Genomic DNA, 15,930 nt, shown 5'->3' with positions numbered 1-15,930 from the left:
AGAGCCAGCGCTATCCGAAGACATTTCTGTGGTTATGTGGCCAGCATGACTAGATGCCAAGGCACACGGAGCACTGTTACTTTCCCACCGAAGCGGTACTTGCAATTTCTTGCTTTCAAACTGCTAGGTTGGCAGGAGCTGAGGCCAGAGACAGACCATCACTCTGTCATGCAGCACTCAGGTCTTGAACTGCTGAACTACTGACCTTCCGGTCTGCAGTTCATTGTCCTAACCACTGAGCCACCGCAGCCCCTTTATTATTCCTATTTATTATTTATTTATTATTCTTAGGGGAACATTAAAATGGGTTCTCCCAAGTTACAATATGAAGAGGTGCTAACCATTGCAAAGGCTACTGCTTCATTCATATGCACATGGAGACAAAGGTTTAGCTATGTCTAAACTGCAAGAAAGTTGGAATATATTTATTTAACATATTTATATGCCTACCTTTCTCCTGAACATCTCAATAGTACTGTGCATATAAGAGTATGTCCACACAAATGTATCTGCATACTGGGAAGAAGCTGTTCTTAACACCATGAAAATGCCCAGTATACCATGATTCCCAATCGCTAACTAGCAGCACAATCCATCCCAGGCCATTTCAAAATGCACAGGTACAAAGAGTGGGCAAACTGTGACAGGTAGGACTCTAATGACCCTGGGGAACACATCCCTTCTTCTCCAATGATCAAAAAGCTTATGCAAGGTTCAGCATGTAAATTACAAATGTAACAGATTTACCATGACTAGGGTTGCCAGGTCCCCCCTGGCCACTGGCACGGGATTGGGGGGGGGGTAGCATTGCCAGATCCATGTTGCAAAACTCCTGGAGATTTGGGGATGGAGCCTGGGGAGGACAGGGACCTTAGTGGGGTGCAATGCCACAGGGTCCACCCTCCAAAGCATCTATTTTCTCCAGGGGAACTGATCTCTATAATCTGGAGATGACCTGTAATTCCAGGGGATCCCCAGGTCCCACTTGGAGGGTGGTTTCTCTAACCATGACACATCCTGGCCATGATCCTGTAACACAAGTCAGTATCCTGTAACACAAGTCATTTCTGGGCAGGTGCAAAGCCAATCAGCATGGCATTTGAACAGAACTTTGAGCAAAAATATCAAGGATCACTACGAAAGTGCTTGTCACATGTAAAGAAGCGGTCTGTTCACAGTAAGTCCAAATGGTGATCATGTTTATGTTGAAGTCCTCACCATCATTAGTCTGGGGCACTGACATCAGCAAGTTCAGACAATGCTGACAGTCAGTCAGCACTCCACAAGTATAGAGGCCTAACCCATCCTTCATCTACCTCTGGTTCTGCCTATTATTGTTCACCACTAAACAAAAAACTTCTACCTTAGCCACTGCTCAATGGCAGAATATTATCTGCCACTCTTTCTCCCTGGCCATATCAGCTAATTTAAAAACAAAAAAATAAAAATCCTGGCTCCTGATCTGGCCATCCCAGACTACATAACTAACTTCAATGAATTTACAAGTATGTAATTTAGGGCTGAGGGGACGTGGTGGCTTAGAGGTTAAGACGCCATGCTGTAGACCGGAAGGTCTGAGGTTCGGCAGTTCAAGACCCAAGTGCTGCATGACAGAGTGAGCTCCCGGCTCTGGCCCCAACTCCTCCCAACCTAGCAGTTTGAAAGCAAGAAATTGCAAATAGAAAAATAGGTACTGCTTTGGTGGGAAGGTAACAGCGTTCCATGTGCCTCAGTGTTTAATCATGCCAGCCACATGACCATGGAAACGTCTTCAGACAGCGCTGACTCTTTGGCTTGGAAATGGAGATGAGCACCCTCCCCCCCAAGAGTCGGGTTCAACTAGCTTTCAAGCAAGGGAAATTCAGGGCTTTTAATTCAGAACTGCACTGTTAGAATCCAAGACACCTCTATGCTTTTAAACCTCAAAGTTGCTCTAAAAGCAATCAGGCACACAGCTTGATCAAATGAATGTTTACACAGAAGTAAATCTCACTGTGTACAGTAATCCTTACTCCAAAAAGTGATGGAGCAAGAGTTGTCATCTGTGTTTCACACAAAGTATTCACCAATGTAAGAAAGTGCATCGTACCATAGATTGGTTTTACCTAAAATCCAAGCTTGTCTGCATGCTTACATTACCGATTACTGTAATGCCTGATGTTCAGGATTATGAATTCCACTGAACAAACAAGGTATAGTTATAGCCAAAGCTAAAACATGTTTAATTAGAATATTTTTTTCCAATGGGACTTATTTCCAGGTGTGCGCTTAGATCACAGTCTAAAAAGATGCCACGAACTTCAGGACCATCCCACCCCAAGTCTGCAACATACTTGAAACTTTTGCATATATTCACAGTGACACACATCCCTAAGAAGACGTTCTCTTAGGTTCATAGCGTCAACTGGGACCTGTTGTGAGGCAAAGGAAGGTTAACTGCTTAGACAAGTGATACTGTTGCACTGACTTGCATTTTGCCTGTCCCAGATTCACAAACAATAGGTCCAATTTTAAAAAAAAGGATCTTCTTCATCACTCGAGGGCAGCCCTAGAAAGGAATGGGCAGTCATGTTTGATATACACATAGTTCTGCTTTGTTGTTTATGCAAACTATCGGAGGACATTTTTGCACATTACAGAAATTGCAATAAAGTAAATGTAGGCAACATACCCTTCTGCTACACACATGGGGTATTTTCCAAAAGGGGGAGTTAAGGTACAACAGAAGTATAAAGAAAGGACAAGCAACTCATTTATGCTTTCTTTTTTGTGACTTCCTATGTGTGAAAATGATATCTGAGTAGCAAGTTTATTTGAACTACTTTTCCATTTAAAGGGTCCAAAGTCCTGCAGCCCCAGCATGCACCTTTCCCTCTAAGAGTATGCAAGACAGTGACTGACAAACTCACAGTCCAGTGGGAAAGAACAAACTGTGTTAGAGCTGGAAGAAACATTTAAAGAGAAACACCTCATGAGATTTTTAAAAATCTCCAATGGCAGTACTGTCAGAACAGTAGTTTCCCTGGTATTTTTGGCACTCCCTATTTTACTGTCAGCCAAACCCTAGCTGCCATAGTGTGGAAAATTAAATAAAACATCTGAAACACTCTGGACAAGCTTCCAATGAAACCTGGTTTTGGAAATTTAGAATGTTCTAAATTTCAATGTTCAATGTTACCGCAAGATAGTTTTTCCTTCTGTTACTACTGAGGCCTGCATTTGATAATGATCACCTCCACCACTTTCTTGAATTGCTTTACAAATCTTCTGAATAACCGCACTTGAGTTACAGCCAGTGTTCCCTCTAAGCTGAGTTAGTGTGAGCTAGCTCACAGTTTTTTAGCCTCCAGTTCACACATTTTTGTCTTAGCTCAGGAAGGATGGTTCCAGAGCAAACTATTTTATGCAGTAGCCAAATCACTTGCTCACAACTTTAATGCCAGTAGCTCACAAAGTAGAATTTTTGCTCACAAGACTCCACAGCTTAGAGGGAACATTGGTTACAGCAATGCTTTGCAGTGGCATTATATAGGTGTCTTCAATCAGTACTTTTTGTATACATGGGAGTAATCTTATACCATCCATTGGACATGAGCTGATGCGAAGAGCTCCCATTCCATTGGAAAGGCCAAGAAGGCTCATAAAGAGGAGGTTCAACCTCGGGGTACCAAGCTAAGAATCAGAGAATGCTTAGATTTCTCAAGGTATTGTTCAAATTCATCTGAAGACTCCCAGCCTATATCATAGCAACCTCCATCTCAGTCAGATGTTTCAACGTACTTGTAGCCTCTGGTTGTTCATTTCCCCCGCCATTTTCTTTCCACAATTTTTCATTTCCCCCCCACTTTTTTCCTCTCATGAAAATCTAGCAGCCAGATAAGCTGAAATAGTTGCCCTCATCATCTTTAAATTATTGGATAGCCAATAAATTGGGGTTTTTTTTTTTTTTAAGTAATTAAAAAAACCTCAGGCAGAATGCAGAGGAAAAATTCTAGTTAGCCCCAATGAAGGGGGCAAGTTCATAACTCTCCACTATCACTGTAAAATTTGGGATTCTGAGCTATTTGACAAGAAGTTATAGCATCTGGACTTTCTTGGCATCCAGCAACACTCATGCCAAACTTAGTGCACATGAATGTACTATGCTGAAAATGAGAGCTGGCATGTAACTTTTGTAAAAGATGTTCAGTGGCTTCTCATTTTCCAGGACCAACGCACCAACAGTTCATTTTTCCAATGCCTATTTATTTCCCACCTATTTTCTTTCTAAAGGAGTAGGAATTTCTATAGCAAAACTGAGCCCTATGAAAGTGCTGCTGTTCTCAATTCTAAATGTTTAAATTCCAAATAAAGCACTTACAGGCAGTTACACTATTTCTCTAATGAGTCACTACCAATTTGACTTCCTTCTTAGATGTTCAGCCATAATGTTAAAATACGATTCCAACAGGTTCAAATTTGTTGGAATGTTCACTCAGCTCTGCACGTATCACATTTTAATACATTTTAGCACACAGATTTTTATGGAAGTTTTATGGAAAAATGTATATAAGAACATAAGAACATAAGAGACGCCAATGTTGGATCAGGCCAAAGGCCCATCCAGTCCAACACTCTGTGTCACACAGTGGCCAGAAATACCAGTGCCATCAGGAGGTCCAGCAGTGGGGCCAGGACATTAGAAGCCCTCCCACTGTTGACCCCCCCCCCCAAGCACCAAGAAGACAGAGCATCACTTGCCCCAGAGCCCCTAGCTATACCTTGTGGCTAATAGCCACTGATGGACCTCTGCTCCATATGCTTATCTAATTCCCTTTTGAAGCCGTCCATGCTTGTAGCACCCACCACTTCCTGTGGCAGTGAATTCCATGTGTTAATCACTCTTTGGGTGAAGAAGTACTTCCTTTTATCCGTTCTAACCCGAACGCTCTGCAGTTTCATGGAGTGCCCACGAGTTCTTGTATTGTGAGAAAGGGAGAAAAGTACCTCTTTCTTTACCTGCTCTTTCCCATGCATAATCTTATAAACCTCGATCATGTCACCCCTCAGTCGTCTTTTCTCCAAGCTAAAGAGCCCTAAGCGCTTTAACCTTTCCTCATAGGGAAAGTGTTCCAACCCTTTTATCATTCGAGTTGCCCTTTTCTGCACTTTTTCCAAAGCTATAATATCCTTTTTAAGGTGTGGTGCCCAGAACTGCACACAGTATTCCAAATGAGGTCTCACCATTGATTTATATAGGGGCATTATTATATTGGCTGATCTGTTTTCAATACCCTTCCTAATAATCCCCAGCATAGCATTGGCCTTCTTTATTGCAGTCACACACTGTCTCGACATTTTCAGTGAGTTATCCACTACAACTCCAAGATCTCTCTCTTGCTCAGTCTCTGCCAGTTCAGACCCCATCAATGTGTATTTATATTTAGGATTTTTGGCTCCAATGTGCATCACCTTGCACTTGGCCACATTGAACCCCATTTGCCATGTTGACGCCCACTCGCCCATCCTTGACAGATCCCCTTGGAGTGCCTCACAATCCTCACTGGTTTTCACCACCCTGAACAACTTTGTATCATCCGCAAATTTAGCCACTTCACTGCTTACTCCCATCTCCAAATCATTAATGAACAAGTTAAAAAGCAGTGGACCAAGTACTGATCCCTGCGGTAAATAGAGAGTTTTTTATCCTTAATGATGGAGAGAGAGAGAGAGAGAGAGAGAGAGAGAGAGAGAGAGAGAGAGAGAGAGAGAGAACACTCATATGCCTGCTCTAGGCTTCCATAGAATCATGAATTCTGGAGGAGGAATATATTAGTGAATTTCTTAGCTCCATTATTTTGGCTTGAAACCCCTCCCTTATTTTTGCTTTTCCATTATGCAAACCAGACCTGTGAGTTTTTATATCCGTGCCATTTTTGTTTCCCCTTCCTGATTTTTTCCTGTTATTAGCATTATTTTTGCATCCATTGCATATCAATGGCTGTAGATCCATATAATAAATTAAAAGGGAATAAAAGAAACAAATGAATAAGAAACACCAGATATGAAAACTCACAAAATGAAAATGTTTACTACAACTCCACCCAAAAATGAAAACAGATGCAGAAGGGCACATTCACATATCTCTATCCTGAATGCTTTTTTGTTTATTTATTTAGTTATGGCTATTTTCATCCCAAACGCTGTTGCTGTATAAAGAAATATTTTTTTCTTATTAATCCAAAATGGAGAAAGAGAATGGTTAGCATTGCCAGTGTCCAACTGCTGGCGGGAGATCTCCTGGGATTACAACTGATCCCCAGGTGATAGGGATCTGTTCTTGGAGAAAATGGTGACTTTGGAAGGTAGATCCTGTGGCATCATATCCCACTTAAGTTCGCCTCCTCCCCAAACCCCACCCTGTTCAGATTCCATCCCCCAGATCTCCAGGTATTTCCCAACCCAGAGGTGGAAACCTTAAGCAAGGTTCCTACTCAGAATACTCTTCTCTGACAGCCATCCAAAGTCATCTAATTCCATCCTCAGGGTCCATATAACAAATGATCATAGAGAGGCAAGAAGAGGACAGCTGAAAGGAAAAGCAGTAATTCTATTCTGCCCTGCACAAATACCCTTTGAAAAATGTAATTGCTTTGTTTATCATTTGCTATTGTCACTATGGATTAATTCTCATATGTTCACCCCCACATGAACTAAAACATAATGTGATGACTTGCATGTGTGAAATGGTTTTTGTGTGAAACAGTCACACACTGTGGACAGAGCTATCATACCACCTCATGTTACGTTAGACAAAGTAGTTTTCTGCCAAAACCATTCTCACATTCATCACTGAATCACTGACTGATAAATTAACAGCTGATGTGGTACTGGGTTTTTTTGCCTAGTGCAAGTCTTTTCAAGCCGGCCTTTTTCTCCACCCCTCTTCCTTCTTAATTTGGTTTAAGTAAGTGTATTTAAGTTTCACTTCCAATAGCCTTCAGGTGGGTAGCCGTGTCGGTCTGAAGCAGCAGAACAAAGTTTGAGTTCAGTGGCACCTTTAACACCAACAAAATTTTATTCAAGGTATGAGCTTTCATGTGCATACCTTGAATAAAACTTGGTCTTAAAGGTGCCACTGAACTCAAACTTTGTGCCAATACCATTGCAATTCTAAAATGGACTTGTCCCCCTTCTCCTAGATTGTACCCTATCATAATTGATCACTTCTACTTCTTGACATATTTACCTTTGCTGAATTTATTCCAGGGTGGTTAAAAGGTTTTGTTGTGTTAAAGGAGCTTTCTTTTATATCCAGGGACTTCTGCAATAATTTACAAGAGCCAAATTCATGGTCTTATAATCAACTTGAGTCCAAAAATTCTTGCCAACTTTCTAAAGAACCATTTGTTCACATGAACCACTGCCAGGAAAATAAGTGACTTCTGGAGGTAAGATTTAAAGGACTGAGAAGGTGGTGGTGGGGATATGTTATTCACACCTATTTTTGTACCCTCCAAAGCTCCTCTGCAGAACCTGTGTGATTAGGAATGTGTGAAACCTTTCTAGGAAATGTCTAGACACATCATGTTCAACAGCTGCATTCACTCCAAAGCTGTATGTCTGATCTGATCACCTATCCACAGTGGTGTGTTGCACTCATACCAGCTCACAAGAGTCAAATGTTAGATTTTCACAAATTTTGAGAACTGGTTGAAAACTCTACCACACACATCATGCTGCTCTTGGGCTTTGCTTCTGGTGGTGCCAAGCAAGGGTCAAAGCCTACACACAGTACTGTGAGAGACGCTGTGACTGTGCCTCGGGGTGGACTAGGAGGCCAAAACGGATCTGGAAACAGGTCCTGCCCCTGATTGACCTCAGACCTGCTAGGCCAATCAGATGATATAACTCTCTATTGATATGACGCAGAATGTTAATAGATTTGCCTTCTCAAAAGAAGACAAAATAGGATATTGTCTCATGCTCCTAAGTATACTTGTGGATTGGCACATAGCAGTGGTTCTGAATGGATGTTAGAAAATATGCAAAAACGTAAAATTAGGTTGTCATTTCATGCTTCTTTTCTTACTGACTATTGTCACTCTAACCTTGTTCCTAGAGGTCTTTGACGTCAAAAAGGTCCTACCTTATTTTTAGAAAATGAGGAATTTTGTGGATGGCTATTTTAAACAACACTCTTTCGATCTGATGCTGCTTATTATAGACCAAGCCACTTCGGATATAGAAAAATTGGATTCTGAAATTAAGTCTTTAGAAGACAAAATGAAGAGTTCAGTAGTGACTGATGTATTTGATAGATGTATAAAAGAAATAGAAGAGGGTCTGAGGATTTATGAAAAGAATATCATGGAGACTAAAACAAAGGAATATGAGAGAGACAAGAAAGATTATTCCACTAATAGGGTTTATAAATGGGATTACTTAAGAGACAATCTGGACAAGAGAGTTACATGGGCTGACGACTATAGAAAAGTCTCAGATTTCGACACGACTGAGACAGAAGATTCTGCCACGACTTCAGGTGACGAGGAGACCTAGTCTATATAGAAGAACCAAAAATGTGGCCACCAGAATTTTTTTACAACAGTTGCCTCCTTGTCTGGTTTAGTCATCAATCTCTCTTCCAGAACACTGACTCAGCAAGAAGCTTGTCTCTTAATTTTTCCCCTCAGCTTTGTTTCCACCCCCAAATATGATTAACTTAACTTAAACAAACTTAAACAACTACTTGGTGATTCTGAGAATAGGCTACCAGTTCCCTTTAAGAAAAAAATCTCAGTTTGTTCCTAATTTGAATACTCCTGATATACAGGTGTTTAAACGTTTGGTCCTCAGGGACATTGAGTCTCTTGAAAATTCTAGACCACATTATAAGTACAACCTTTCTCGTGAGGAGTCGGATATCTTACAAGCTTTCGTTAATGACAATTACATGTTAATAAGGAGGCCGATAAGGGAGGTACTATTGTAATTTTGGACACTGAGGACTATTTATTGGTGGTTCACAACCTCCTTTCTGACTTTGATTTTTATAAACCAATCCCTAAGGATCCCACTGATCAGGTAAAAACCATTATCAGAACTGTGGTGCACGAGGCCCTTTATAGATCAACAAGTGGCAGGATTTCTTATTAGTGACTTTCCTCATTTACCTAAGATTCATAAATTAGGACACCCTCCTCCCGGTGGGATCAAACTCTATCTTTGAGCACCTATCCCAGTATGTTGACACTCTTTTACAGCCTTTCATCCATAAAACATCTACATATATCAAGGACACTAAAGATTTTATCTCTAAGACCAAAGGACTGTCAGTACCCAAAGATGCACTATTAGTGACCATGGATGTTTCCTCATTATACTTGAACATAAAGATAAAATCTTTACTGTCCTTGATATATGTAGATGTTTTATACCCCACGACGAAGCATGTAAGAATACGCTCTGCTTCAGATCAGTTGCCCAGTTTTGATTACTTAGGTATATAGGTTGGTGAGTATTAGGACACCCTAATAGAATTTATTATAAATATATGGAACTCATAAATACTCTTTTTCAAACAAAAATATCATGGGAGCACCTTTCTTTTATAGGATATGACATTTGTACTCATTATCTTGGAGGCTTCTCTATACACCTAGTGATTGATGCAGGTAACCCTCACTTATAATTGTTGTTGCATGATTGCAATTTCAGTAAGTTATAATAACTGCTTGACCTGTCTTTAGCTTTCTGAGGAAGAATAATCTAAACGAAGAGTGAAATCCACAGTCTTCATCCAGTATCATCTTTATACTATATATTATATAACAGAACTGTGTCTTTTGTATTACATTTTGTCTTCTTTGAAATCATTTTGGTTACTTATTTGTTATTTACTAGTCTTAACAAAACATTTTGGGCTTCAGTTTAAATTCCTCTTAAATTTAGCAAGAGAATCCTCCAGAGAGTCTAACCTAGACTCTTTTGGCAGTTTCAGCATTCCTTAGATGTTTTGCCCAAAGAGCAACAAATACCACATTTCCTTTTGAATTTAATTTTTGGTGAAATTGTGATAGCAACTCTTCTTGCGAAATGTAGAATCCACAGAGCTGATATAAAGCAGGTTCTAATGCAATAGTAATGCTTCAAGCTGTACTTTTTGCCTGGATGCACACCGCAGTGGGAGACACCTGCACATTCCTGGTGCCTTTCTGATCAAGTCTGCATAAAGCAGAAACATTAACTAACTACCACCACATCTATTCTTATACTCCTTCTTTTGAGCTTGGAATATTTTCATTGGCAAATGACAGGCTTGTAAAATCAGATGCCTGAAAACATTAATGTCCTCCAGCAGTCTGTTAAAATAATCTTCCTAGGCAATGCCTCCTATAAGGAGTTCAGTCTCCCATATACATTTCTCTAAACAGATGTATTTCAGTCTTCTGTATAATCCTTCTTCCTGGCTTTTAAATAGTGGAAAAATATACTTCCTTTTGCCAAACCTTCTCTAGTTACTGGAAAGATTTATGAAATAAATAAACATCAGAAGACAAAGTCATACACAGGGATCTCTCTGGGCCCCCTTCTTGCCAACTGAGCAAAGGCTGCAATTCTGAACTCAATTACAAGCACCAGCACCTCAAACTTATACACATTTCCTTGAGAGTATGAGTGCACATTTTATAAACATTGTGTGGACCACTGGAAATGGCCTCCATATGAAGACCTACCCACACTGTGGAATATGTAACTCTAGCTGTTGGGTCATTATGACTCCTTGACACACAGTTTCCACAGTAGTGCCAATGTTTTAGGCAAGAGGCTGCCACTGATGTAGAAACTCTCTGTCAGCCACCAGAGAGCCATGATAGTCAAATATGGTATCTTACCAGACTGTGGACATAAAGTAATTGTTTACAGCAGTCAAGTCTGCTTTGGATGATTCTTACAACCCAATAATAACAAAATGTACTTAGAAATAACAGTAGTTTAGGACATTCAGAACAAGTAGGAGGAAAGGAAGCACACACATTTTACTTCCTATACTTATGTCTAAATCTGAGGTATATCCATATCTGTGGTACACATATCACCCTAACGAGGAAAAATATGAGGTTCAGGAGTGAGTGTTGAAAACAGCTGACAGAGTTGTACTTTCTCTTACACATCCTGTTTTGAATATAACTTGGGACCTATGTACTTACATGACCTCCCGCTCCATATAATTCAGTCCAGACATGACATTTGTCATCTTAAGCACACGACATTTATCATCTTAGGCACCTTCTTCATACCTGCCTTCAGATGTAAGTGGTCACAAAGGATAGGGCCTTTTATGTGTCTGCCCCAAAGCTCTGGGATGCCTTTCTTCCCCCTTGTCCCTGGTACCAATCCTCAATGATTTTTGGTGCCAGGCCAAGAGTATTTTATTTCAGTACATTTTAAATTGATTGCTCCCCCACCCCTCCATTTGTTGTTTTTCAGTATCACTGGGTTTTTAATTGATTGCTACTGTTTTGAGATGCTGTTTTTAGTTGTTTCAGTTGATGTACATAGTTTTTTATTTCATTTTAGATGTTGTTTTCATTTTGCTATGGAATGGTTTTTACAATTTTGAATTATTATTGTGAACATCCTCAGGCATATCTTAATGGAAAAATGGTATACAACAAAAAAAACCCAAAATCACCTTTGAGTCAGTCCTCCTACCCCCAAGGTGGTTTGGCAACCTTGCCAAATGGTAAATAGAACTTAACGTCACATTAGAAGGTTACGTGAGATAAAATGTATGATTAAATTGGCCATTGATAATTATTCTAAGTCTCACTACTTCCCAATGGAATTATTTTCACATGCTTAGAATAGCAGCCAAACCCTAAACATGCTGACTCAGACGTAAGGCTGATAACAGCTCGATCTCCTGCATGCATACTCATAAACAAATGTGCGTGGCATTTCAAGCCTAGTCTGCCTGGTGCAAAATCTTAGAGCAGTGCACACTGTGAAGAGGGTGTTGCCACATGGGTAGACTGGCTCTCACTAAAATCAGTAGTCTCATGATTAAAGGATTACAGCCATCATACAAATAATAGCTAAAACAGAAAAAACAGTTGGTATTTAGATATACATCCTTCAGGCTGTCTTTCCTGCAAATTCATTCCAGTTACCGTAGTATGAAGTAACTATTTATAAAATTTCTTGTTTCTAGAGAACAGAGATAAAAACAGGTATTCTTTTCCAAATTAGACAGTTTTCGAAATGTCAAATGCAATTTCTGTAAACTGTACACGTGGTCTGGTACAAGTCAATTCAAATGGATTTCCTACCATTTTTTGCTTTAACTTTCTTCAGGCGCTCTGTCAGTACATTAAAGTTTAAACCTCCCATATCTGAAAGTAAAATACTTACCTCAAAGACTTCCTCATCAAGAATCCTTGTTCCAAAGACAGTGATGCCATTGGTGTCAACAATACTTCTGTCACTCCTGTCAAGTGGTTTTGTGGTTTTCTTCCTACAGTCCACAATCATGGTAACAGTCTTCTTCTCCACACTAATGGCTACCCGATGCCACCTAGCACAAGAGCACAAATTAGTTGTAAATTATGAAACATTTTGGTTTTATCATATGCATGCAGAAATAAATATATTTTCAACTTAAGAAATGCATAACAATGGGTCAATTATATTTATTTAAAATATTGATATTTCATCCTTTTTCATACAAATTATATGGCTTCCAACAACTCCTCTATTATGACTGCAATTTTTAAAAATGTGCTTGCTTGGGGTGACATCATGGGCTACAATGTAACTAAGCATGTGGGTACCAAAATGCTGTTGACTACTTTTGTCAACTAAGGGTGTCTGCTACTGGGTCTCCCACATCTATGCATTGCATGGGGATATTGGCATCAGTAGGAAAACAGCCTTTCAGGAAAGCTTGTTGGTTATCCCTAATCTTGCTACTGAAAACTGGAACACAGTTCAAAATCCCTTGGTCTGGATCTTCTGACTGCACTATTCCTGCCTCCCACATTCAATACTATATTAACCTACATTTTATGTTTCACTTACTTTCCATCTGCAATGTTAACTGTCCTGAAGAGGGGATAATCTTCTGGAGCAGGCTTTCCCTTTTGATCCTCAAACAGGAAAACAGGTGACCTGCCTACCTCAATGCCAACTTGCTGAATACCTTGTTCATTGTAGACAGATAAAAGAAAGGACTGGATTCCTTTTTTAGGCTTTACTGTAAATAGTACTGAAAAATCTTCAGGAAAGTTTCCACCTGTTAAGGGGAAAAAATGGAGTCACAAATTTGGTAGAGTCGGGTCATGATGAACTTTTTTATCAGTAAAACAACTATTGTTTTCATTCACTCTGTTAAAAACAGTACTGAAAATTACAAATGTAAGAACATTTCTTCCTTAAAGATGCAGCCTCTGTTTTAATGGTAAGGGCATTTTTGAACATTTGAACCATGAACTGCAATAAACAGAGATTGCTGATTCCCATTAAAAAAAATGGAGATTATGTACCCAGTGGCTGATCCTAAATTTATTTACTTGTTGGTCTTTTTTGTTTCAGTGGAACTTCCAGATAAATGTACACCCCCATGCTATAATTCTAGCTGTCCATGTACAGAAGTAATTCTGCACTATTTGTGAGTAAATAGGTTTAAGATTGTAAAATTTATCCCATTGATTTAAGCCCAAACTACAATATGACAATGCTGTTTTGGAACTGGAAATCCCAGTTGCGGTTTGGACTTGAAAAGGTGGCACAGAAGAATGTGATACGGACTGTCATCACTTAGGGCTGCCAAATGTAAAATCCCTACTGGCGGGGGAGCGTCCAGCCGGTCCGGGAGTCGTCTTGAACAGTGCGCGCGCGCGCCGCCGGAGCATCACCCAGAAGTGACGTCACACGCTGGGCGGGGCCACGCCATTTGAGGGGGAAACTCTTTGTTTTCCCCTCAAATGGCGTGTGGCAGCCCTATCATCACTGTACTGAGAAAGGGTGGTTAATGGAAAGTGCCATTTCCCCAACCAGAACTCTCCCCCATTCCAGACAGCTTTAAACCCTGGAAGGCCAAAAATGGTCAACTTATTGTGCCTGATTTCCTTCCCTATCAGAGCTTAAATATACCCCCTCCCCACATTTCCCCCTCACTACAGCTCTGGTTGATGCCAGATTCTCTGTGGTTGGGGATTTTTAAGGCTAAATTACATGTTTGTATGTGTGTGTGTGCGCGTGCATGCTTGCAAGCCTGGAAGTCATGGTGACTTCTGGTGACCCCTAGTGGGGCTAGGATGTTTCAGAGAGGTGACTTTGATATTACCTGCCTCTGTGTCCCAGTCCAGATATTCCTTGGAGGTCACACTTCCAAGTACTTGCCAGGGCCGGCCCTGCTTAGCTTCCAAGATCTGATGAGATCCAGCTTGTCTGGGCTATCCAGGTCAGGGCTCAGTTCAAGCTTTCTTATTCAGCTGAGCAATTAGGACGTTCTCTTTCTGGTTTGTCTACAGATACACTCACATGCAAACACCTTAACACAAGCTAGTCTGTCAGAATGCCTACAAGAATATTTGGATTAATATGCTGAGGAGTTACAAACCTACAGTATTTAACTGAATTTTCCAGGTTCCCCCCCCCAAAAAAAAAATCTGTTATCAAGTCTGGAGCACTGCATTAGTCTTATTTAAAAACGAGTACTAATACAGGAGTTACTATCTTCAAAAAAATCTTTAGAATGTACTGTCTAGTTCAAATCTCTTGAATGTTGTTACATATTAGTACATGTGTTTTAACCAAAATTGTGACAAATAAATCATTAGGTCAGACTTCAACAGGACTCAATTATCATAAATTCTCAAATGCATACCGAGAAATTATTCCTGTTTTAAACACTTTAAATCTTTCCTGCATCCAGATGAAAAGAGAAAGCAAGGCTGACTCTTCATATGTTTTTTTTTTTTTGGGGGGGGGAGACTAAATTAGAAGAGTTTATTATCCTAGTACAGCGGTCTCTGCTACAAGCTGATTTTGAATGCTGTGAAACTGCAGATGCTAAAGACACTCAAGTGGTTTTGCAAGGCTTAAACAACATTAGATGCTCTGCAGGTTTCAAATTGCTTAAGCTCCTTAAAACCACTGTAAGTGAGAGAAGGTTTAACAGATTATACCCATGGACCAGTTTCAAGTATTTTACTGCATTCAAGTTTGCCTACCCTTTAAATATGCTCCTGATAGCTTGCCTTGTAAAACTAATAACAGCAGAAGAGAGGCTGTTTAAAATCCTTCTGTACCAACTCTGTATATAGCTATATTATACACAGTTTACAATATAGAACAATATAATGCAAGCATAACGTGATCTCAGAAAACTAAAAACTGCAAGAAGATAGAACATTAGTGTTTAAATACAACAGATTAAAACAAGATAAGAGCTTAAATATCCTAGAAACATCACTATATAGCCACTGAAACCACAGCAGAGAGAGAGAGAGAGAAATGGGTAGCTGAACCCAACTATAAAGAGACAATAAAAGCTTCTTCATCTGCTGCCTCAAAGAATGCAAATTTGGCAACAGGCAGACCACTGCAGGGAGGGAATTCCACAGCCTCATTGCCACAACTGAGAAAGCCCTGTCTTTGGTGCTTGCCAACCTGGCTTATGAACATGGCACACAGAAAAGGCCCTCACATGACAGCTTTAGCTGGCAGGCAAGCAGGGTAATGCTGAATGCAAATTATCTTCATCCCAGATTGCATCGGGCTTTGAACTGTGCCTAGGAGAAAACTGGAAACTAGTGTAAAGCTGTTGGCAATACACAGCCTCTTCTAGGGATGAGCAAAAAACTGCTCGTTCAGCTCACATCCTTTTCATAACAGTGAAAAAGCACACATGTCTCTTCTCATAATTCCACAAGGAAAGGCACT

General features: G+C 40.1%; 1 protein-coding gene across 1 annotated transcript in view; it reads right to left on the bottom strand.

The window, feature by feature from the left end:
• Positions 1 to 15,930, bottom strand: part of COL11A1 (collagen, type XI, alpha 1) — a 362,318-nt gene that overhangs the window by 296,924 nt on the left and 49,464 nt on the right. Inside the window, exons 3-4 of the mRNA XM_015416098.1 lie at positions 13,063 to 13,276; positions 12,397 to 12,559 (exon numbers count right to left, since the gene is read on the bottom strand). Of these exons, the coding sequence (XP_015271584.1) occupies positions 12,397 to 12,559; positions 13,063 to 13,276 (377 nt within the window). The remainder of the gene's footprint in view (positions 1 to 12,396; positions 12,560 to 13,062; positions 13,277 to 15,930) is intronic.

This window comes from Gekko japonicus, unplaced genomic scaffold, assembly GCF_001447785.1.
Source record: "Gekko japonicus isolate JY-2015 unplaced genomic scaffold, Gekko_japonicus_V1.1 scaffold303, whole genome shotgun sequence".
NCBI classification, from domain to species: Eukaryota; Metazoa; Chordata; class Lepidosauria; order Squamata; family Gekkonidae; genus Gekko; species Gekko japonicus.
The sequence above is the reverse complement of the archived record's forward strand: the minus strand, read 5'-3'. Positions and strand labels throughout refer to the sequence as shown.